At 49.8% G+C, this 24,343-nt stretch overlaps 1 protein-coding gene across 8 annotated transcripts in view; it reads right to left on the bottom strand.

Moving 5' to 3' along the window:
* TRPM2 (transient receptor potential cation channel subfamily M member 2) overlaps window positions 1–24,343 on the bottom strand; it is an 88,019-nt gene that overhangs the window by 32,588 nt on the left and 31,088 nt on the right. For 4 of the 8 annotated variants that reach the window (XM_033230497.1, XM_033230797.1, XM_033230219.1 and 1 more), the window contains 11 exons: window positions 22,685–22,787; window positions 16,805–16,926; window positions 16,203–16,556; window positions 12,678–12,815; window positions 11,657–11,786; window positions 10,143–10,288; window positions 9,227–9,339; window positions 7,697–7,913; window positions 4,290–4,408; window positions 3,500–3,632; window positions 2,837–3,008 (listed from right to left, as the gene is read on the bottom strand). In XM_033230497.1, the coding sequence (XP_033086388.1) occupies window positions 2,837–3,008; window positions 3,500–3,632; window positions 4,290–4,408; window positions 7,697–7,913; window positions 9,227–9,339; window positions 10,143–10,288; window positions 11,657–11,786; window positions 12,678–12,815; window positions 16,203–16,556; window positions 16,805–16,926; window positions 22,685–22,787 (1,747 nt within the window). Of the gene's footprint in view, window positions 1–2,836; window positions 3,009–3,499; window positions 3,633–4,289; window positions 4,412–7,696; window positions 7,914–9,226; window positions 9,340–10,142; window positions 10,289–11,656; window positions 11,787–12,677; window positions 12,816–16,202; window positions 16,557–16,804; window positions 16,927–22,684; window positions 22,788–24,343 lie in introns of those variants that run through there. The other 4 variants (XR_004441613.1, XM_033230402.1, XM_033230639.1 and 1 more) reach the window with 4 other exon arrangements.

The following is a 24,343-nucleotide window of genomic DNA, read 5'->3' as shown; positions in this document are numbered from 1 at the left end:
TAAGGGATCCAGAGGCCAAAGCAATCCTGGAAAGGAACAAATTAGGACTCACACTTCCGAATTTCAAAACTTACTACAAGGCTACGCCAACCTAGACAGTGTGGTGGAAACTTACTACAAGGCTATGCTCACCAAGATAGTGCAGTCCTGGCACAAGGACAGACATCAGTGGAACTGAACTGACATTCTAGAAATAAACCCTTATGTTAATGGTCCACTGATTTTCAACAAGGATGCCAAGATGCTTCCCTGGGGAAAGAACAGTCTTGTCAACAAATAGTGCTGGGACAACAGGAGAGCCACAGGGAAGACTGACCCTTACCACACACCAGGCCAAACAAAAAGCGAAAGCTATAAAACACTTAGTAGGACACAGGCGTAAATCATGGCAATGGTTTTCAGCTAGGACACCAAAAGCATGATGATCAAGGAGATCGATCAGTTGAACGTCATCAAACATTCAAAAGTTCGTGCATCAAATGACACCATAAAGAAAATAAGTCAGCCCACAGATTGACAAAAACAATTCAAATCATACATTTGGTAAGAGACTGGTATCCTTACGTAAAGAACTCTACAACTCAACAATATAAAAGACAAATAACCCAACTGAAAAATAGGCAAAGATGGCTGGGCGCAGTGGCTCACACCTGTAATCCCAGCACTTTGGGAGGCCGAGGTGGGCGGATCACGAGGTCAGGAGATCGAGGCCATCCTGGCCAACATGGTGAAACCCTGTCTCTACTAAAAATACAAAAATTAGCCAGGCATGATGGTGTGTGCCTGTAATCCCAGCTACTTGGGAGGCTGAGGCAGGAGAATTGCTTGAACTAGGGGGGCAGAGGTTGCAGTGAGCCGAGATCACACCACTGCACTCCAGCCTGGGTGACAGAGCAAGATCTCGTCTCAAAAAGAAAAAAAAGAAAAGAAAAGAAAAGAAAAATGGGCAAAGGACAGAAAGAGACATTTCTTCAAAGAAGACGTACAGATGGTCCAATTAGCACCAGAAGAGACGCTCAACGTGGCAGGTCCTTAGAGAAATGCCAGTCAAAGCAACAAGGAGAGCCACTTCCCACCCATTGGGACGTGAGCTTTTTTTTTTAATGGACAATAGCAAATGTTGGCAAGAAGGTAGAGAAATTGGAATCCTGGGACGGGGCAGGCAGGAATGTGGAATGCGACAGCCTCTCTGGAAAACAGCCTGGTAGGTCCTCAAAAACTTAAACATGGAGTTCTCATGAGCCAGCCATGCATTCCTAGGTGTCTAAGAGAAATAAAAACATACCCACACAAAACACTATAAATAACCGTTCGTGCTACGTTATTCACAGCATTTGAAAAGTGGAAACGGCCCAGCATGGTGGCTCATGCCTGTAATCCCAGCACTTTGGGAAGCCGAGGCGGGTGGATCATCTGAAGTCAGAAGCTCAAGACCAGCCTGGCCAACATGGTGAAACCCTGTCTCTACTAAAAATACAAAAATTAGCCAGGCGTGGTGGCGGGTGCCTGTCATCCCAGCTACTCAGGAGGCTGAGGCAGGAGAATCGCTTGAACCCAGGAGGCAGAAGTTGCAGTGAGCCGAGATTGTGCCGCTGCACTCCAGCCTGAGCAACAAACAGAGTGAGACTCCCTCTCGGGAAAAATGAATGAATGAATGAATGAATGAATGAAAAGTAGAAACAGCCCATATGTGCACCAGCTGATAAACGGATGAATAAAATGTGGTGCATCCGTACGGCAGGGTCCTATTCAGCCATAAACAGGAAGTAAATACTGATACACGATGGCGAACCTTGAAAACATGATGTCAAGTGAAAGAAGTCAGACACCAGAGACTGCCTATTACATCATCCAGTTTCTGTGAAATACCCAGAAAAGGCAACTTGCAAGTAGCTTCGTGGGTGGCTGTGGCTGAGGGGAGGGAACGGGAGTGGCTGTGAGTGAGTATGCAGGGTCTTCTCAGGGTGATGCAAATGTTATAAAATTAGATTCTGTAAAGATACTGAAAACCACTGACAGGTACACTTTATCCAGGTGAACTCTCTCTCAATGAAGCTGTTAAAAGAAAAAGACCTTCTATATGAAAAGTGTTCTATCTGGCAGGCACGGTGGCTCACGCCTGTAATCTCAGCACTTTGGGAGGCCAAGGGGGCGGATCACTTGAGCTCAAGAGTTCGAGACCAGCCTGGGCTACATGGCAAAACCCCTGTCTCTACAAAAAATACAAAAATTAGCCAGGTGTGTTGGCGTGCACATGTAGTCCCAGCTACGCGGGAGGCGTGTGGGAGGATGACTTGAGCCCAGGAGGTGGACGTGCCACTGCACTCCAGCCTGGGTGACAGAGCAAGACCCTGTCAAAGAAACAGAAGGGACGGGGGGGGAAGGAAAGGGAAGGAAAAGGAAGGAGGGAGGGAAGGAAGGAGGGAGGGAGGGAAGGAGGAAGGGAAGGAGGGAGGGAGGGAGGAATGAATTCTCTCATCAAGAGAAGGAAGTTATTTCGGATTGAGGTGAGAAGGAAAGGGGAAACAGGGTGACATTCCATTTCAGGGGCTGTCAGCTGATGCCCCAGGTGCCCTCAGCCCACTCTGACCTCTGTGTGGCACCACTCACCCCCACCAGGCCCACCTTCCTCCCTCCCCTGGGCAGTGGGAGCCCCTTCTACTTCCTGCCACAGGAGCTGGGGAGTGAATGTCCCCAAGGAGGACGCTGGCCAGGTGGGAACTGCAGGACCCCCTGATGGAGCCGGCCTCGCTCCCACTCAGGCTGCGGCCCCTTTCCAGCCTCTCTCCTGCTTCCTGGCATCACCACCTGAGCTCCCATGGTGCCCGGCTCCTACCATCGATGTAGCCCGGGATCTGCCCGAAGATGGTGAGGTAGGAGTGGTAGACGGCCCCTCGGAACAGCCAGTCCACCCGGCGCTCGTTGTGGATGAGGATGGCCTGCTTGGCCACCCCAAAGGACACCACCCACACGGCCAGCAGGAAGAGGAAGAAGAAGACATCCTTCATCTGCAGGACAGAGAGGTGTGTGGGCTACACTCTCCCGGCCCCCGACACTCACTGGGTCCAGAGGCAGGCCCAGCAGCGGTGGAGATGGCACTGCCACTCACAGCACAGACGCAGCATGCGGGAGACTCCCAGGAGCAGCCCTGGGGCTGCCTCCACACTCTCGTGGACTGCCAACATCTTTGTGCTGGCACCACAAAGTGCAAGAGGGGTCAGACATAACCCTGATCCCAGGAGGAAAGCTCCTAGAGCTGAATCAGAGGTCAGGAATGAGTGGGGATCAGAAAGGAGAATGAGGGAAGGCTTCCTGGAAGAGGTGACACACAGGCAAAGGTACGAGAAGGGTATTCTTGGGAGCCCAAGGGGCAAAGCAGGGACGGGGGTCCGGCAGGTGTGCTTAAGCCCTGGTCTGAGCCACAGGCACAGGGCCTGCCCTCCCCGAGGCCCACCCTGGGCTGCAGGCCGCGATGGAGCTGGTGCCCCCGCCCCCTTACCATCCGCTTCACAATGATGATCTTGGGCCCCAGCGTCTTACTGACGGTAAAAATGTGCATGAGCCGGAGACAGAACAGGATGAAGTCCAGAGAGAGGATGACGCGCCCGGGATACAACGTCGCCGGGATGAGCCTGGCCGCCAGGCAGAAGCACATGCACCTCAGCCACCTGCTCACAGTGGCCCTCAGAGCTGTCCCCCGCCACTCCTCCAGCTGTCCCTGCCCAGGTGGGCCCTGGAGGCAAAGGGCTCTGGTGGGCCCTGCATCCCAGGTGTTCAAAGCCGGCATGAGATTGAGGAGCAGAGCCTCCCACTTCTCTTCAGAAAGGTCTGGACGCCCAGCCCCACAGGGCAGTCTGGCATGGGGGCACCCTAGGGAGCCAGCAGGTAGCCAGGGCCCTCTTGCCTCAGAGAAAAGGGGCCATGGCCTCGCAGAGACCCGAGACCATCACAGGCAGTGCAGTGACCCCACAGCAGGGAGGCAGAGGGAGAAAGCGGCAGCTGCGTGTCCATGGAGCTGGGACAATTCCAGTGGTTGCCATCCATGGCCCCTTGCACATGGACAATCTCAGCTCTGCCAGGAGCTCTCATGCCCCTTCTGTGCTCCCTCGACAATCCCAAGGGTAGGTGGGGCACTGCCACCCGGACACGCATTAGACAGATGACAATCCGGGGTTCACAGAGGAGCTGAGCCTCGTCCGGTACAGCTGGCTCCAGGCCCGGCCTGTGCTCATCCCCTGCGGGCCTGGCTGCCTCAGACAGGCACCCACCACCGGGGTGAGGCCACTCACCTGCAGGTCAGCCCTGCCACGAAGAGCAAGATCGCACCAACGTCCAGCTTATTCCAGAAGTCACTGAAGTACAAGGCTGCCTTCTTCATCAGCCCGCACTCATCAGGGTCATAGAAGAGCTACTGGGAAGAGGGGCGGTGGGTAGGCAGACGTACTGTCACTCTTACTATCCTCACTGTCACTCACTCTCCACTATCATCATCACAATCACTGTCACTATCACCACAGTCACTGTTGTCACTATCACCACCATCCTGTCACCATCACTGTCACATCACTATTCACTATCATCACAATCACTGTCACTATCACCAGTCACTGTTGTCACTATCACCACCGTCCTGTCACCATCACTGTCACATCACTTTCCACTATCATCACAATCACTATCACTATCATCACAGTCACTGTTTTCACTATCACCGTCACTATCACCACTGTCCTCACTGTCACATCACTCTCCACTATCATCATCACAATCACTGTCACTATCACCATAGTCACTGTTGTCACTATCACCACCATCCTGTCACCATCACTGTCACATCACTCTCCACTATCATCACAATCACTGTCACTATCACCAGTCACTGTTGTCACTATCACTGTTGTCACTATCACTGTTGTCACCTGTCACCATCACTGTCACATCACTCTCCACTATCATCACAATCACTGTCACTATCACCACTGTCCTTACTGTCACCATCACTGTTGTCACTATCACTGTTGTCACCTGTCACCATCACTGTCACATCACTCTCCACTATCATCACAATCACTGTCACTATCACCACTATCCTCACTGTCACTATCACAATCACTGTCACTATCACTATCATCACTATCACTATCATCACAGTCACTGTCACTATTATCACTATCCTATCACTGTCACTATCACCACTATCCTCACTGTCACTATCACAATCACTGTCACTGTCACTATCACAATCACTGTCACTATCACTATCACCACTATCCTCACTGTCACATCACTATCCACTATCATCATCACTATCACTATCACCACTATCCTGTCGCTGTCACATCACTCTCCACTATCATCATCACTATCACTATCATCACAATCACTGTCACTATCACTATCATCACAGTCACTGTTGTCACTATCACCACTATCACTATCACCACCATCCTCGCTGTCACCATCACTATCACATCACTATCCACTATCATCACTATCACTATCATCACAATCACTATCATCACAGTCACTGTCACTATTATCACTATCCTATCACTGTCACTATCATCACTATCACTATCACCACTGTCCTTGCTGTCACCATCACTATCCACTATCATCAGTCACTGTCACTATCATCATAATCACTATCACCACTATCCTCACTGTCACTATCACAATCACTGTCACTATCATCACTATCACCACTATCCTGTCACTGTCACATCACTCTCCACTATCATCACTATCACTATCATCACAATCACTGTCACTGTCACTATCACTATCATGACTATCACTGATGCTGTCATCATGATCAGCAAATCCGAACATTGGTTCTGGTCTGAAGAGAGCTGGGTCAGTGAGGGAGATGGGAACAGGACGTGGAGGAACAATGCGGAGTAGTGCTGGCAGCAGCTCCCCGGCGCCCTGCTCACTCAGCACCTGTGTGTGTGTATATGTGTATGTACATATATTCTGCATGTATGTGTGTATATGTCTGAATGTGTGTATGTATGTATATGTGTATGTGTGCATTGTGTGTGCATGTATCTGTGTATGTGTATGTATGTGTGTATATGTGTGTGTACATTTGTATGTGTGCATGTATGTGTGCGTGTTTGTATGTGTGTGCATGTATATGTGTATTTGTATGTTTTTATTGTGTGTGTACGTGTGTATGTGTGTGTTATATGTGTATGTGTATGTGTATGTGTGCATGTGTATGAGCTTGTGTGTATGTGTATGTACGTACCTGTATGTGTATGCTTGTATGGAGATGTGTATATTTGTGTATGTGTGTATGCATGCGTATGTGCATGTATGTGTGTGCATGTATACGCATGTGTACATGTTATTGTGTAGGTGTATGTGTATGCATGTGTGCTTGTGTGCATGCATGTATGTGTATATTTGTATGCACGTGTGTAATGTGCGTGTGCATGTGCATGTATGTGTACATGTATATTTGTGTGTATGCACGTGTGTGCACGTGTATGCATGTGTATGTGTGTATACATGTGTATGTGTGCACATGTGTGCATGTATTGTATATTTGTGTATGCATGTGTATGTGTGTAGATGCATGTATGTGTGCATGTGTGTATGCATGTATGTGCGTATGCATGTGTGCATGCGCATGTGTGTGTGCATGTGTATGTGTCTATGCATATGCATGTATGTGCCTGTGTAGTGTGCATGTGTGCATGTATATGTGTGCATATGTGTATGTGTATGTGTGTATGCATATGCTTGTGTGCATTTGTGTGCGTGTGTACGTGTGCATGTGTGCACACGTGTGTGTGCATGTGTGTGTGTTGCAGCAGCCCCCTCCTGTCAGGCACCAGCTGCCTTCCTACAGGGATGTTTGTTCTGTCGGGGGCCACACCGCTTCTTCAGCAGACCAAGAGTGCAGGACCCTGGTAGGAGCTGTGGGAGCCCCCATTTGGCCTGCTTGGCAGGAGTCCCCACACCCTCCCTAGCAACAGGTCCCAGGACCCAGCAGCTGGACAGGTGGGGCAGGTGACCAGCAGGACCAACCAGGGCCCTCCCCGGATCACAGACAGATGCAGGGAGTAGGAAGTGCCCCCTCTGCTCTCAGGCTGCTGCCCATGGGGCTGGGGCTAGGGGTGCATGGAGGCCTCCAGAGAGGCCTCATAGAGAGGGTCGGTGGCAGAAGCCATGTGGCAAGAGGAAGGCCAAGGTGAGCCCGGCAGAGCCAGGGCCACAACACAGCTCCCAGGCCCCGCTCAGTCCTGGCCCTGATCGTCCTGCCTGGGGATGCCAGTGCCTCCCCGAGGGCCCCAGTAGGCAGTGGTGTTTACACAGTGCACACCGCTTTCTAACTGGGGGCCTGGTGCTCCACCAAGGTCAGAGAGCACAGGTGAGTGTAAGCCAGGACCACTGCCCTGTGGCCAATCCCACCCCCTCACCACTTCCCTGAGGGTCCCATGGGCCTGGTTCCCATTCACCGGCTGCCAGCAGGTGCGGGCACCATAGGGACACGGTGGAGACCCCACACAGTAAGGGATTCGCCCCGCCTGGAGGGCAGCTTGGCCTCGCCCAGCTCCAGGGAGGTAGCCTGTGAGCCCTTTGAATGTCCACCTGATGACGCTGTCCTTGTTTACCTGGGGCCTGGGCCACGCCAGGTAGTCCCACAGTGGAAAGGCGGGGCGTGGAAAGGCGGATGGGGCCGTACCTGCCGCGTCTCCTCGCACACCAAGGAGAACAGCCAGAGGTAGATGGCACACTCACACCAAGAGGGTGTGGGCTGGAAGTCCACCATGAGCACATAGGCGAACAGGCAGAGGAAGGCGAAGTAGGAGAGGATGTTCAGGTGGAAGACGACCACGGGTGCGGTGAAGAAGGCGCGGGCGCGGGCCACGGGGCTGCTTACCTCCTGCAGCCTCTTCTCTCTGCGGCCGTCGCAGCGGAGAGGAGACAGTGACCGCCAGGGCCAGGGTCCCGACCTCCACAGGCTTTGGCCACCCCAAGATCCCCCGTGCCTCTTAGAGAGATGTGCTTTTAGGGGCAGACGCACTCAGGGATCCAGGGCCAGAACAGCAGCTCCAGGCGGAGCCAGCACAGCGCAGCCACCAGAGTGGGGCTGGACCCCGCAGCCCAGCAAAGTGAGGACACAGGGATGCCCGCTGACACCCCGCCCATGGCCACAACCCTCATGGCTGCAAACAGGGAGGCCCAGCCTGCCCCAAGCCCAGCTTTGGGTGGGTCCCAGCTTCAGAGCTCCCGGTGCTCAGTGGACGCTCAGGCCTTAGTCACCCTCCTGTGAATGGGGACAGGCTTTCCTCGCTGGGGGCAGGGCTGACCACACTCTGCCTGTGGCATGCCCTGATCCCGGGTCCCTATCCCAGGGCCGCTGGAACGGGAGCAGAGGCGGCCGTCAGTGACAGGGCTCTGCCATCCTCCCACGCATCCTCAGGACAGCGTGGGAGAAGCCAGCACTGCTTAAGGACACCTGAGCCGCTCCTCCCTGCCTCCGTTTCCCACCAGGATTCCTGAGCATTCAGGTGCCCATCGTGGCCGTCAGGAGAAAGGGAAGGAGGTGGGCAGTGTGGCCTGTGAGTTGCAGAAGGGGCTCAGCCACCTCGCTGGAGTCTTGAATCTGCCCTGACTTCCAGGAGACCCTGAGCCTCCATCCAGCCCTCAGTCAACCACGGCAGACCCCACAACGTCCCAGCAAGCCTCTGAGGAGATGCAGGCGGGGACACCAGGCCAGGCCAGGCCTTCAACCATGGCCAGCCATGTCCTTCTCCTTCGGAAGGGAAAGCGGTGACATCAGGCTCTGCATGCGGCTCTGCAGCTACGAGGACAGGGAGGCACTCAGCCGCGGCTCACTGCCCTTACCCCAGACTTCCACTCACTGCCTGCGCCCCAGACTGGCTCAGGTCTTCAGTGCTGGCAGGAGCAGGAGACCATCTTTCCTGGCCTCCCCGACCCCAGGCTGCTGTGGCCGAGGGATGGGCTCACCAGCATTACGCGATCAGCGCTGGGGCTGGGGCAGGGCAGGTGCTTCCAGCACATAGGGCCCTGCTCTGCTTCCCACCCCCATCTCTATGGCCCCAGGATCAGGCACAATTCTGAGGACACGTGACTTGCTCCCAGCGAGGGGATCTGGGGAAGGTCCTGAACCCCCAGGAGCCCCTCCCACAGTCCCGCAGCCCCGCGTCCTGCAGCCCCACAGTCCCGCAGCCCCGCAGCCCTGCAGCACCTGAAGGAGATGAGGCCGGTGAGGAGCAGCGGGAAGGCCAGCATGCACAGGGTCACACGCCACAGCCCGTTGTCCACGCAGAGCTGGCCCCACCACACCTTGGTCAGGAAGGCCTGCGGATGGGGGCAGTCTCAGGATGGTGGTGCCCAGCCCTGTGCCCCAGATGGTGCCCATCAGCTGTCTGCTGAGGACTCGGGGTGCCTAGTGGACAGAGCTGCCTGTAGTCTGACAGCAGAAAGTGGTGAAAACAGAGCTTGCCCAGGGGCATTTGGGTGCCCAATCCCGCCCTTCACGTGACCTTGAGCTATGGGACCCCATCTCTGCTGGCTTCTAAGGCCCTGCAGTTGCAGGCTGTTGAGCGCTGGCCCCTCTGAGCTCTGCAGTGGGGGATAGGACCCCTCCGCAGGCCCGGCACAGCCCAGGACACGATGGGAGCTCATGGACTTGGCAATAGCTCAGAGCTCCAAGGAAGCCCAGCATGCAAGGGGCACTCGCTGCGGGCCAGCCCCGCCGGGGGTGCCAGGGCGATGCTGAGGGCAGCCATGCCCGGGAGCCCCTGCCTCTCCAGGGAGGGCACGCCGTGTCCTGCTTATCCCTTCAGGGAGAGAGGGCGGACGCCGTTCCCAGAGCCACCTGGGCTTCTGCCTGCCACTTCCAGATAGGAATGTCCGTGGGGAGGTGAACTGTGACCTCTGCGGCCACCAGCTCCTGCTTTTGCTTCACGTTAAGTTTCCCCGTCTGCAAAATGGGAGGCCAGAGCCTGGAGCAGGTGGCTGAGGGGTCAGGCGCTGTCCCCGAGCCTCTGAGGGCCCTGAAGCCCGTGTGAGTGTGCGTGCCGACTGCGTGAACAGGAGGCTGTGTCCGCCCTGCAGGCACCACAGGCATCTGTTTCTGGAAGGCGCCCTTGGGAGGTCACCTGGACGCCTCCGTGAGACACAAACTTCATGTCCTTGGCCTCCAGGGCGAGCTGCAGGCAGGTGGTCTTCCCCCAGGCCTCGGACACGCGGATGAGCAGTTTCTGGGCTCTCTCTTCGTCCTTCCGGTAACATTCAGTGAAGACCCCTGGGCGGAGACATAAGAGCCCCGTCAGAGAAGCAGGTCACAATCACTGAGCCCTGGGGACGAGTCAGAGGGTGACCACTCTGGAAAGCACCACCAGGAAACAGGGAAGGGCACAGGGCAAATGTGGGGCTGATGTCTCACAACACCCGGGCCCGGGGAAGAGGACCCCAGGGAGAGAGCACATAGGGCTGGAACCACCTCTACAAAAATTACAACAGGGAGAAAATTATGACGGGGACAGAGAACTGACCTAACCAACTCCATCTTGCTTCTCACCTCCAAGGTCCATTCCTGGGCATAGTCCACACTAACTTTGAGAGGAACTTCGTTTATAGTTTAACTTCCAAACAAAGATGATAGTAACCCCTTCCCAAAACAAACCCCTTTCTTGCCGGGGACCAGTCTGCCTTTGTAAGACTAACAAAGTAGCCACAAATTAGAAATTACAGTTTAGGAGTCATGCAGCCAGAGGCCACAAGATTCCAAACCGTACCAACTCTTCCTAGGAGTAACCTCACTATCGGAAAACCCAGGATATTTTCAAAGCCTGCGTTCTGATGCACCACTGTTGCCACCCTGACTGGAAATCTGGCCCAACCAGTTCTGTGACCACATCCAGGAACAGCAGACAGCCAGAAGAATCCGCTGTGATTTCGCCCTCTGGCCCAACCAATCAGTGCTCCCCACTGCCTGGCCCCCTACCCACCAAATGATCCTTCAAAAACCCCAGTCTCGCCAGGTGCAGTGACTCACGCCTCTCATCCCGGCACTTTGGGAGGCCGAGGCAGGTGGATCACCAGAGGTCAGGAGTTCGAGACTGGCCTGACCAATATGATGAAATCCCATCTCTACTAAAAAGACAAAAATTAGCTAGGTGTGGTGGCACGCACCTGTAATCCCAGCTACTCAGGAGGCTGAGACAGGAGAATTGCTTCAACCCAGGAGGCAGAGGGTGTGGTGAGCCGAGATGGTGCCATTGCACTCCAGCCTGGGCAACAGAGCCAGACTCTGTCTCAAAAAAAAAAAAAAAAAAAAGTCTCCAAATTTTCAGGGAGACCGATTTGGGTGATGAAACTCCAGCATCCCATTCAGCCGGCTCTGTGGGAATTGAACTCTTTTTCTATTGCAATCTCACTGTCTTAACAAATGGGCTGTCTATATGGGCAGCAGGCAAGAGGAACCCAGTGGGTGGTTATGGGGCCAAGACTCAGGGATGAGGGAGGACCGCAGGGTGAACGTGCAGGGCTGAGACCCAGGGACGAGGACCCCAGGATGAGGGCACATGGGGCTGAGACCCAGGGATGGGGACCCCAGTGAGAGCACTCATGACTGAGCCATGGCCTGCAGCCCGTGCCTGGCAGAGCTCACCGATGGCTCTGTGCTCACACTCCTCTGCCAGTGCCAGCATCTCCTCTGAGCTGTCTGTGTCCTCCTCCTCCTTGGACAGCTCCTTCAGGATCTTGCTGCAGGCCAAGGCCCCTGCGATGCAGTCCTGGCTCTGGGGACCGGAGGAGCCACCGTGAGACTCTAAAGGGCCTAGCCAGGCTCAACCCAGCCTGGGGAACCCAACACACTGCCCTGGGTGATGAAAACAAGGCCCGGGGACAGTGCGGGCCACTGGGCAATCACTGTCTGTGACCACATCTATATAGACAATTTAATCCCCACTCCAATCAATACACAACTCTGATGGCCCAGGCTCCCGCATGGCCTATGGGAGGGGACTGCTTGCCCGGCAAAGCCTAACGGACAGCACGTGCCCAGTGCATGCACCGGCCCCCACCAGAACCCGTGTGAGCGGCAGAGAGCGGCACCACCCGGCCTGTGTGTGCCCAGCAAGACTCGGCCCTGGACATAACCACAGAATGAGTTTTTTTAACAGAACTTTTAATTTAAAAATTCCTTTCCTAGGCCAGGCACAGTGGCTCATGCCTGTAATCCCAGTACTTTGAGAGGCCGAGGCGGGTGGATCATGAGGTCAGGAGTTCGAGACCAGCCTGGCCGATATGGTGAAACCCCATCTCTACTAAAAATAAAGAAAATTAGCTAGGTGCGGTGGCACCTGCATGTTGTTCCATTTACTCAGGAGGCTGAGGCAGGAAAACCATTTCAACCCAGTAGGCGGAGGTTGCAGTGAGCCAAGGTCGTGCCATTGCACTCCAGCCTGAGCGACAGAGCGAGACTCCATCTTAAAAAAAAAAAAATTTCTTTCCTGCCTAAAGCTAAGTTATTCGTTCTCCAACTCCGGGTGCCCCAAGTCCTTCCTGACGTTGGAGATGCGCACACCCCTCCACAGGCCCCACTTGCACTTGGCCTCAGGCTCTCCAGCCACACTCCCCAGTTGGCCGCCGGCCTATAGCTGTGTCTGCCGAGAAGCCAGTCTTATTACCTGAGCCCAGATGATTCCTGCCAGCTCCCGACGGTTCTGGACGATGGCCCAAATGAGAAGGTCACGGACGGGGTCCATGGTGAAGGTCACATGGCCTGAGGAACGCTTGTAGAGGGACCGGAGACTCACTCCCTGCACCTGGTAAAGCAGTGGACAGTCAGAGCTCCAGCTGGGCCCCACTGGCTCAGAGTCACTAGAGGAGCCTGTTGGAGGTGAAAGCCCTGATCCAGCCGTGACCTTCTCAGGATCTCACTGTCCCTGGAGAACTACAGCCTGAATTTTCAGCAACAGCCTAGATCATTCTTATGCACACTGAAGTTTTTTAAAGCACTGTTCTAGAGACATCTAGAAACATCTAGAAAGTGAAATACCCATCTAACTCCTTTACCAACGTTTGTAGACTCTTGTTTCATGCCAGGCACTTCAAGGTTCCCTAGTCTTATCTGATGGCATCAAAGCCACTTTCAATGAGGTAAAATTCTAGCACAGTGGAGGGTGTTAACAGGTCAGTGACTGCCTTCTCCCTGAGGGAATCTCCTTCAGTGTCTCTGGCAGAGAGGCCACTAGGAAAGATCTGCCAGGTAGGCGACAAGGCTCACACATGAGCAAGGACGGGGCAGCTTGCCCAGACCCACCTCCCCTGCACGGCTGGGCTTTTCCCTGGACCAGGAAGCACGTACTCACGTAGCTGGGAAACACTTCCCGGAAGTAGAAAGCACATCTCCAAAATCACATACTGTAAAAAACACACCTCAAGTGATCCTAGAGATTTCCTAAAGGTTTTTCATTACAAAGAAATGTGTTTTTCTTCCTAAACCACAGGTACAGATAAGCCTGAGCTTCTGTTTTGGACCTTCCTAAGCATATTCCAACTGAGAGTCCTAAATAAACTCTCTGGACTTAAGAAGCGCAGATTGTTAATGTATAAAACCAAGCCATACCCGGCCTGGTGCAGTAGCTCACACCTGTAATCCCAGCACTTTGGGAAGCCAAGATGGGTGGATCCTAAGGTCAGGAGTTCGAGACCAGCCTGGCCAACATGGTGAAACCCCATCTCTACTAAAAATACAAAAAATTAGCCGGGCATGATGGTGGAAGCCTGTGATCCCAGCTACTCAGGAGGCTTAGACAACAGACTCAATTGAACCCAGGAGGCAGAGGTTGCAGTGAGCCGAAATGACGCCATTGCCCTCCAGCCTGGGCAATAAGAGTGAAACTTCGTCTCAAAAACAAAAAAACCAAGTCATACCCATGTCTTTCTCAAGAGTGAAGACAGAGCTCACCTGGAACAATGGATCAATTGGAAAACCTGGAGGAAATAGACTATTTTCTAGCAGGAAAAAACAAAAACCAAATATGAGCTTAGAAGAGATGGAGAACCTAAACATAAAAATAATCAGAAAAGAAACGGAGAAAGTTACTAGAACTATTACCAATTAAAAAAAAGCGGGGGGGGGGCACTGGGCCCAGATGGACTCACAGGGGAGTCGACCAAGGTTATAAGAGGCAGTTAACTCCAGTTACATAAACTGTCCTGGAGCGGAGAAGGAAAGAAAGCTTCCCAAATGGTTTTTACAAAACTAACATAAAATTGATATCAAAACCTGACAAATATAGCTCCAATCAAAGGCTACTGGAAATCAAATTGCAAATAAAACTGCAATCAAAGGCTTAAGCATTCTGATGCAAACACCCTGAAAATGTTGTCAAGAGAATCCAGTCTATTAAACTTGCACTGAGGCCAAGCTGAAATTCAAAACAGGAATAAAAACATGTTTCACTGTCAGAAAATCTGTTAAAATAATTCACCAAATTCATAGGTCAAAGAAGAAAAGCAGCTCAATCTTCTCAAAGGCATCTGATGCTTTGTTTTGTAAAACCTTAATGAATCAGAGATAAATACTCCCAAGAGAAAATACACATACAAAATCCAGCATCATTCCTGACATTGAGTCACTGCCAGGTTCCCCCTGAATAAGGGTACACAGACTAAGGCAGGGTTCCCATTGAATCAGGGTGGATATAGAGCAGGGTTCCCACTGAATCAGGGTGGATATTAGAGCAGGGTTCCCACTGAATAAGGGTACACAGACTAGGGCAAGGTTCCCATTGAATCAGGGTGGAGATTACAGCAGGGTTCCCATTAAATAAGGTTGGAGACTAGGGCAGGGTTCCCATTAAACGAAGGTGAGACTAGAGCAGGGCTCCCATTGAATCAGGATGCAGACTACAGCATCCACTCTCCTACAGCTGCAGTGCACGCTGGGCATCTCACAAAAATACGCTGGAATGTTACTGACTTGACTGTAGGAAAAAACAAGCACATCTACTGGGCAGGAGTGGGGCTCAGGGCAGGGGGATCACGCTCCCTGCAGAAACTTTTGTACTGTTTGGAACTTTTAGAAAGGGTATGGTATGGACTCAACTGTATCCCCCTAAAATTCATATGTTGAAGCCCTAACCCCCAATGTGACTACAGCATTTGGAGATAGGGTCTTTAAGAAGGTAATTAAAGTTAAAGGAGGCCACATTGTGGGTTCCTAAGTGGGTAGGTGTGTTCTCTTTATAAAAAGAGGAATGAGGCTCACACCTGCAATCCCAGCACTTTGGGAAGTCAAGACAGAGGATCACTTGAGCCCCGGAGTTTGAGACCAGCCTGGGCCATAGAATGAGACCCCCATCTCTACAAAACATAAAAAAACAAAAACAAGAACAAATAAAAAAAAAACCTGGACGTGGTGGCACGTGCCTATAGTCCCAGCTACTCAAGAGACTGAGGCAGGAAGATTGCTTGAGCCCAGGAGGTGGAAGCTACAGTGAGCCATGATTGCACCACTGCACTACAGCCTGGGTGACAGAGCCAGACCCTGTCTCAAACATAAAAATAGGCAAGTCATGGTGGCTCAAGGGTGTAAATTCCAGCCTTTTGGAGGCTAAGGAGAGTAGATCACTTGAGACCAGGAGTTTGAGACCAGACTGTCCAAAATGGTAAAACCATCTCTACAAAAAATTTTAAAAATTAGCCAGGTGTGGTGGCGCACACCTGTAGTCCCAGCTACTTGGGAGGCTGAGGTGGGAGGATTGCTTGAGCCTGGGAGGTTGAGGCTGCAGTGAGCTATGATCGTGCCACTGCACTCCAGCCTGGATGACAGAGTAAGACCCTGTTTCAATAAAATAAAAAATAAATAAAAGAAAAAGAAAAGGAAGTGGCACCAGAGACTCCTCTCTCTGTCATGCGAAGACACAGCAAGAGGGCAGCCACGTGCGAGCAGGAAGAGGCCCTGGCCAGAAGCCAGCCCTACTGGTGCCTTAATCTGGGACTTTGGGCCTCCAGAACTTCCAGAAAATAAACTGGTAGTTTCTGCCCCATCTGTAGAATTTTGTTACAGCAGCCCAAGCAGCCTAAGATAGAGCATGTGTCTTTTCTAATAAAAATAAAAGCTAATTTTAAAAACAGAGAGCTCTAAGAACATAAAAGTAGCCCGCGCAGGCAAGGCCAGGTTGGGCCCCGTTACCAGCACGCACATTGAGCTTGATGTGGGGCACGGGCAGCAGGAGCCGAGGCCGGTCGCTGTGCTGGGGCCAGGGGTAGAGCGGCTGTGTGAAGTCCCCCAGCAGCTCCCGCAGCACCTGGGCCACGTGGTGCATCTGCAGGCGGGGTGCAGCAGGTGTGCAAGCCAGGCGCTCGGGCTCTTCCGCCAGCACCTTCTGCAGCTTGCTGTGGAACAGGCAGGAGGGCTCCAGGTTCTCATACAGATAAAGCAAGGTATCCCAGGTGACGAACTCCTTCAGCTGCACCCCGTTCTCCAGGAAGAGCTTCACGAACTCAGGCTTGTTGGAGATGAGGGCAGCCGTCATCATAGGGTGCAGATCTGAAGGCTGAGAGCAAGCATTGTATGGTGATGGATGCATTTGGTCATCATCCCATGTCATCCTGATCTCAAAGACCCTGGAGATGGGGGCTGCTGTTGTCCCTGACCTGGGGAGGATGAAAGCTGCCCGGGTCACCCACCCTCTCAAGGGAAGGGCTGGGATCCAGACAAGGCAATCCTCACCTGTCCTTGCTTCAGTGGTGCAATGCACATGGGCCCAGTGTGCCCCTCCACAGGGCACTCAGGAAGACTTACCTTCCACTGCCACTCATCCGTGAAGATCTCACTGCGGGCAATGTCCACGCGATTCCATGCCACTGCCAATTTCAGCTGGTGGTCCCAGTTCTCATGGCCAAAGTGGTCTTGGCTCCGGGAGGCTGCAGATGAACAGGTGCACACTGGGCCTTGATCTGGGGCTCAAAGCCATTTCCCTCCAGGGCAACTGACTTATGATGTCAGGGTCAGGGATGTGTCATGAGCCCTTGCCTCTCAACAATTCAGAGTGACAGGTGCAGCACCCAGTGACCTCCTCCCATACAGCCTTGCAAAAGCATGTTCCATTTCAGAGTCAGAATCAGTGAATCTTGGGGCTCTGGTCATCATGTCCATTCACCCCTATTTCCCCTGCCCTCCTCCTGGCCATGCCCTGGCCCCTGAGCAACAGGTGGGCAGTGAGCAATAAAACGGCCTCCTTGTTTTAAGAAGACATAGGTCTCTGGAGGGCAGGCATCTTACACTAACATCCAAAACTCAGGACTCAGAAGTCATCGCATTTCCAATCCTGCCTCAATTGCCTGTAAATGTTCAACAGCAACAACCACCTCACTGGTTCTCAGGACAAGTTATTTTGCTCAAGTACTTTCTGCGCTCTCTTTCTGGTTTAACTTTTTAAAACATGGGTTGTTATTTGGGGAAAAAGAAAAAAGAACTTTGACCCTTACCTCACACCATACACAAGAATCAACCTGAAGCGGTTCATAGGCCCAAACATTCCACTCCTAGATATTGACCCAGGATAAATGAAGACAAATAGCAGCTTTATTCATTATAGCCCCAAACTGGAAACAGCCTAAATGCCCACCAACAGATGACTGGAAAAACCACTTGTGGTGTATTCACACAAGAGGACACTCCTTCACAAACAAAAAAGAACAAAGTTCTGACACATGCAACAACATGGATGAATCTCAAAACAATGCATTGAGCAAAAGAAGCAAGACATGAAAGAATGTATCATGTATGATTTCATTCATGTGAAGTTCTAAAATGGGCAAAACTATTCTAGAGTGACAGAAAGCAGACAGATGACTTCCAGAGCCAGGCTGGAGGGAGGCTTAACTACAAAGGGCCATGAGGGAACATTCAGGGTAAGGGAGATGTCCTGTATGGAGACTGTGGTGTGTCACGGTGTCTATGCTTCTTATACAATACATTTAGAATTGGAGGAGCTTATTGTCTCTAAGCTGAACCTTCATAAAGTTGATATTTTAAAATTCATTATGTTTTTAAATTGTAGCAAAATACATGTAGCATAAAATTTACCATCTAACTTCTTGGGGTTGTTTTGTTTTTTGTTTTGTTTTGTTTGAGACAGGGTTTTACTCTGTCCCCCAGGCTGGAGCACAGTGCTGTGATCATATTTATAATCATGAGGCTTATTGCAGCCTCAACATCCTGGGCTCAAGCAATCCTCCCACCTCAGCTTCTTGAGTAACTAAGAGTACAGGTGTGTGCCACTATACCTGGCTAATTTTTTAAATTTTTTGTAGTGACAGGGTTCGCTATGTTGCCTAAGCTGGTCGAAAACTCCTGGGTTCAAGTGATCCTCCCACCTCAGCCTCCCAAAGTGCTGGGATTATAGGCATGAGCCAGCTCACCCAGCCAAATATTTTTAAGTGTACAGTTCACTGGTAGTAAGTACATTAATAATGTTGTGCAGCCGTCATCGCCGTCCTTCTCCATATATCTTTTTATCTTGGAAACTAAAACTCTATCCCCATTAAACACTAACTCCCCAAGGTCAACTCCCCTCCCCCAGACCTTGGCACCCACCATTTTACTTTCTGTCTCCATGAATTTGACTACTCCAGGGACCTCATGTAAGTGGAATCATAGTATTTGTCCTTTTGTGACTGGCTTATTTCACTTAGCATAATGTCTTCAAGGTTCATCCATGTTGTATCATGTGTCAGAATTTCCTTCCTTTTTAAGGCTCAGTAATATTCCATTTAGGTATAGACCACATTTTGCTTATCTATTCTTCTGTCAATGGACACTTGGGCTTCTTCCAGTTTTTAGCTATTGTGGATAATGCAGCTATGAACATGAGTGTACAAATATCTCTTCCAGACCCTACTTTAAATTTGGGGGTGTGGAGTGGCATATATATCTAGAAATGAAATAGCTGGATCATATAGGAATTGTATTTAAAAATTTTAAGGAACTATCATCCTGTTTTCCATGACAGCTGCACCATGTTACATATCCACCAGCAGTGCACAAGGGTTCCAGTTTCTCCACACACTGGCCAACATTTGTGATTTTCTGTTCTTTTTTATAGTAGCTATCCTAATGTGTTTGAAATGATATCTCTTAGTTTTGATCTGCATTTCTCTAATGATTAGTGATGCTGAGCCTCTTTTCATGTGCTTATTGGCCATTTGTACGTCTTCTTTAAAGAAATGTCTATTCAAGTCCTTTGCCCATTTTTGAATTGTGTGTGTGTGTTTTTTTTATTGTTGAGTTATAGTTCTCTATATATTCTGGATACCAATCCCTTACCATATGTATGATTTGCAAATATTTTCTCGCATTCCATGGGTTGCTTTTTTACTCTGTTGATGATATCTTTTGATGAACAAAATTTTTAATTTTCATAAAGCCCAATTTATCTGTATTTTCTTTTGTTTCCTGTGCTTTAGGTGTCATAGCCAAGAAACCACTGCCAAATGCTTTGTCATGAAGTTTTTGTCCTGTGCTTTCCTTCTAAGAGCTTAGTTCTTATATTTAGAAGTCCTTGATCTACTTTGAGTTAATTTTTGTATATGGTGTTAGGTAAGGGTCTCACTTGATTCTTTGGCATATGAATATCCAGTTTATCCAGCATCATTTGTTGAAAAGACTATCCCTCTCCTTACTGAATGATTTCTGCATTCCTGTCAAATATCATTTGACCATATATGTGAGGGTTTATTTGGGGGCTAACTATTCTATTCCACTGGTCTCCATATCTTTTTGGGGATTTTTTTGAGACAGGGTCTCGCTCTGTTGCCCAGGCTGGAGTGCAGTGGTGCAATCATAGCTCACTGCAGCCCCAACCTTCTGAACTCAAGTGATCCTCTCCCCTCAACCTCCCATATTGCTGGGACTACAAGCATGAATCGCCATGCCCAGCTTTTATATTTTTTATAGAGACAGGGTTTCACCATGTTGCCCAGGCTGGTCCCAAACTCCTAAGCCCAAGCAATCAGCCCACTTTGGCCTCCCACAGTGCTGGAATTACAGGCATGAGCCACCACACCCAGCCCTCTGTGTCTTTCTTGACACCATTACCAGACAGTTTTGATTACTATAGCTTTGTAGTGAGTTTAGAAATCAGAAAGTGTGAGTCTTCCAGCCTTGTTCTTCCCTTTCAAAATTATTTTGGCTGTTTGGGATCCCTTTAGACTCCACATGAATTCTAGGATGAGCTTTTCTATTTTTGAAAAAAAAAAATCACTGGGGTTTTGATAGGAATTGCATTGGATCTATAGATTGCTTTAAGTAGTATTGACATCTTAACAATATTAAGGCTTCCAATTCATGAACATGGGATGTCTTTCCATTTGTTTATGTCTTCTTTCATTTCTTTCAGCAATGTTTTACAGTTTTCATTGTACAAGTTTTTCACCCCCTTGGTTTAATTAATTCCTCAGTATTTTTTTTTTCTTTTTGATGCTACTGTAAATAGAATTGTTTTCATAATTTCCTTTTCTGATTATTCATTTGTAGCATACAGAAATGCAGCAGATTTTTGTGTGTTGATTTTGTGTCCTGCTACTTTGCTTAATTCATTTATTAGATCAGGGGTTTGTTGTGGAATCTTTACAGTTTTCTGCATAGAAAATTGATATGGTTAGGCTCTGTGTCCCCACCCAAATCTCATCTTGAATTATAATCCCTATGATCCCCATGTGTCAAGGAAGAGACCAAGTGGAGGTAGTTGGATCACGGGGACAGTTTCCGCTATGCTGTTCTCATGATACTAAGTTCTCATGAGATCTGATGATTTTAGAAGGGGCTCTTCCTTCTTCATTTGGCACCTCTCTTTCCTGTCACCTTGTGAAGACAGTGCCTTGCATCCCCTTCATCTTCCACCATGATTGTAAGTTTTCTGAGGCCTTCTCAGCCATGCTGAACTGTGAATCAATTTAACCTCTTTCCTTTATAAATTACGCAGTCTTGGGCAGTTCTTTATAGCAGTGTGAAAATGGACAAATACGAAAATCATATCATCTGTGAACATAAATAATTTTACTTCTTCCTTCCCATTTATAAGTTTTATTTCTTTTTTTTTTTTTTTTTTTGTCTTAATTGCTCTGGCTTGAACTTCCAATGCAATGTTGAATAGAAGTGGTGAAAGTATGCATCCTTCCCTTATTTATATCTTGGAGAAAAAGATTTCATTTGTTCTTATTTTTCTAATTACTTAAGTTGTAAAGTTAGGTTGTTAGTTTAAGATCTTTTTTTTTTTCTTTTTTTTTGTTTTTGAGACAGAGTCTCACTCTGTCACCCAGGTTAGACTGCAGTGGCGTGATCTCGGCTCACTGCAAGCTCCGCCTCCCAGGTTCACGCCATTCTCCTGCCTCAGCCTCCCGAGTTGCTGGGACTACAGGTGCCTGCCACCACGCCCAGCTAATTTTTTGTATTTTTAGTAGAGACAGGGTTTCGCCGTGTTGGCCAGGATGGTCTCGATCTCTTCACCTCGTGATCTGCCCGCCTCAGCCTCCCAAAGTACTGGGATTACAGGCGTGAGCCACCGCGCCTGACCTAAGATCTTATTTTTTAATGTAAGTACTTATAGCTATAAATTTCTCCATTAGCACTGCTTTTGCTACATCCCATAAGCTTTGATATGTTGTGCTTTTGTTTTCATTGGTTTCTTGATTTCCCTTTTGATTTCTTCTTTGATCCATTGGCTGTTTAAGGTAGTGTGTAGTTTCCACAACTTTGTGAATTTTCCACTTTTACATCCATTATTGATTCCTAACTTCATCTTGTTGTCAGAGAAGATACTTTGTATAATATCTACCTTAAATCTATTGAGAGATAAATTAAGACTTAATTTGTGATCTAATACGTAGTCTGTCATCTCGCTGTGGGTGTGAGGTTTTATGCACATCAAGTGCTTGATAAGGGGCGTCTCAAATCAACACAGAAACAAGATGAAAGTCTGGCCTTTATCACAAAAGTTCCCTGCTGATCCCAGCCTGGGCCCACTCTGCTGAGCCCTTCAGAATCAGCCTGGGGCCTCCGACCCTGGAGGGTGAGAAGCCCAGCATCGGGCGGGAGGAGCACATATAAGACCAAGGCTTCCCAGTGTCAGGGATGTCCTGGCCATGTTGAATCCAGCTAGGTAAGACAAGGAGGCATGAGCCTTCTCCGTTGGGCATAAGGAGAGGACAGTGATGTTTGTGGCCTGGAGAATGGGCCAGGCTAAGCAACAGAAGTTACACAGAGAGCCACTGCAGCTCCAGTACATCACACCATTCCTGAAGCCCTGCTCTGCCTCTACACTCTTTCCTGCATCAGAGGTAGAGGAGCTAAAGTAGCCAGCAAGCAGGAAGTTGGGAGAGGCAACTTCCGCACTCTTTCTTTTCACCCTGAAGTTTTGTGAGAAATTATGACTACCACAAAGGTATAAATGACACTGGCTGCACTCACATTCCAGTTACAAATAAAGGAGCTCATACCTCTAACATCAGGTGACAGGTAGTCACCCACCTGCCCATCACCAGCTGCCCTCTGGTCAGGGTTTCTGACCAAGGAGGAATATTCTGGTTCCCAGAATCATGGCACTTCAAGACTAGAACTTAGCATCCTCAGAGCCCACGTTCTGGCCTCCACCCCATTCCCCCCATGTTCCCTGACCCTCACCTTTCAGCAAGGCCTGCAGGATGGCCACATCCACATCCTGCTGACCATCCTTGCCTTCCCGGAAGACAGTCAGCAGCTGCCGCCTCCGGACAATATCTTGGATCTGCAACAAGCATTTTCCAAGTGAGACACACAGTGACCCCTGAACCCCTGCCTCCTCCAAGACACACAGAATTGAGGCCCCAGACACAGCCGGAGCCCTGGGTCCTGCCTGCCCTGTGGTCAGGACACTGCCACATCTCCTCTTGCCTTAGACAGTGTGGATGAAGATCCATGGGGACCAAATACAACGTGTTTGTGAGAGTCTGTGGGGTGGAAAACACAATCCCAGAGCAACGGAGCTTCACCCTGGTGCTTGTGCAGCTCCATGCAAGGCTGCTCCTCTCGGCCCTCCTGCGAAGCCCGGGCCACTCCTCACCACCTGCCTACCTGCCTATCTATCTGTCCATGCATCTATCTCTATCTATCTGTCTATCTATCTATCTATCTGTCAATTGATTTATCTATCTGTTAATCGATGAATCTATCTATCCATCTATGCATCTATCCATCTATCTACATTATCTATCTATCCATGTACATATCTATCCATCCATGTGTGTTTCATCTATGTATGTATGTATCTATCTACCTATCCATGTATCCATCCACATGTATCTATCTATTGTCTAGCTATCCATCCATCCATCTTTCCATCCATCTGTACACACACCCACCTACCAACCATTCATCCATCCACTTATCTACCTCCTACCCACTATCTATCTATCTATCTCTATCTATCTATCTATCTATCGATTTATCTGTCTGTTAATCGGTCAATCTATCTATCCATCTATGCATCTATCTATCTATCCATCTACCTAATCTTATCCATCTATCCATCTATGCATCTATCCATCTATCTACATTATCTATCTATCTATCCATGTACATATCTATCCATCCGTGTGTGTTTCATCTATGTATGTATGTATCTATCTACCTATCCACCTATCCATCTATCCATCCACATGTATCTATTGTCTAGCTATCCATCCATCTTTCCATCCATCTGTACACACACACACCTACCAACCATTCATCCATCCACTTATCTACCTCCCACCCACTATCTATCATCTATCTATCTATCTATCTATCTATTATATCAATTCATCCATCTTTTTTTTTTTTTGAGACAGAGTTTTTGCTCTGTCGCCCAGGCTGGAGTGCAGTGGCACGATCTTGGCTCTCTGCAACCTCCACCTCCTGTCTTCAAGCAATTCTCCTGCCTCAGACTCCCAAGTAGCTGGGATTACAGACACCCACCACCATGCCTGGATAATTTTTGTATTTTTAGTACAGACATGGTTTCACCATGTTGGCCAGGCTGGTCTCGAACTCCTGACCTCAAGTGATCCACCCACCTCAGCCTCCGAAAGTGCTGGGATTACAAGTGCCAGCCACTGTGCCCAGCCCATCCATTTTATCATCTGTCTGTCTAGCTATCTATCCATCCATCCATCTACCTACCATCTAGCTACCCATCTATCCATCCATCCACATGCCCACCCACCCACCTACCATCCATCCATCCATACACACACCCATCCATCATCCATCCATCTATCTACCACCCACCCACTATCCATCCATCCATTCATCCATCCATCCATC

Source organism: Trachypithecus francoisi, unplaced genomic scaffold (assembly GCF_009764315.1).
Source record: "Trachypithecus francoisi isolate TF-2019V2 unplaced genomic scaffold, Tfra_2.0 Contig00090, whole genome shotgun sequence".
NCBI classification, from domain to species: domain Eukaryota; kingdom Metazoa; phylum Chordata; class Mammalia; order Primates; family Cercopithecidae; genus Trachypithecus; species Trachypithecus francoisi.
Note: the sequence above shows the minus strand (reverse complement) of the source record. Positions and strands in the feature narration are given on the sequence as shown.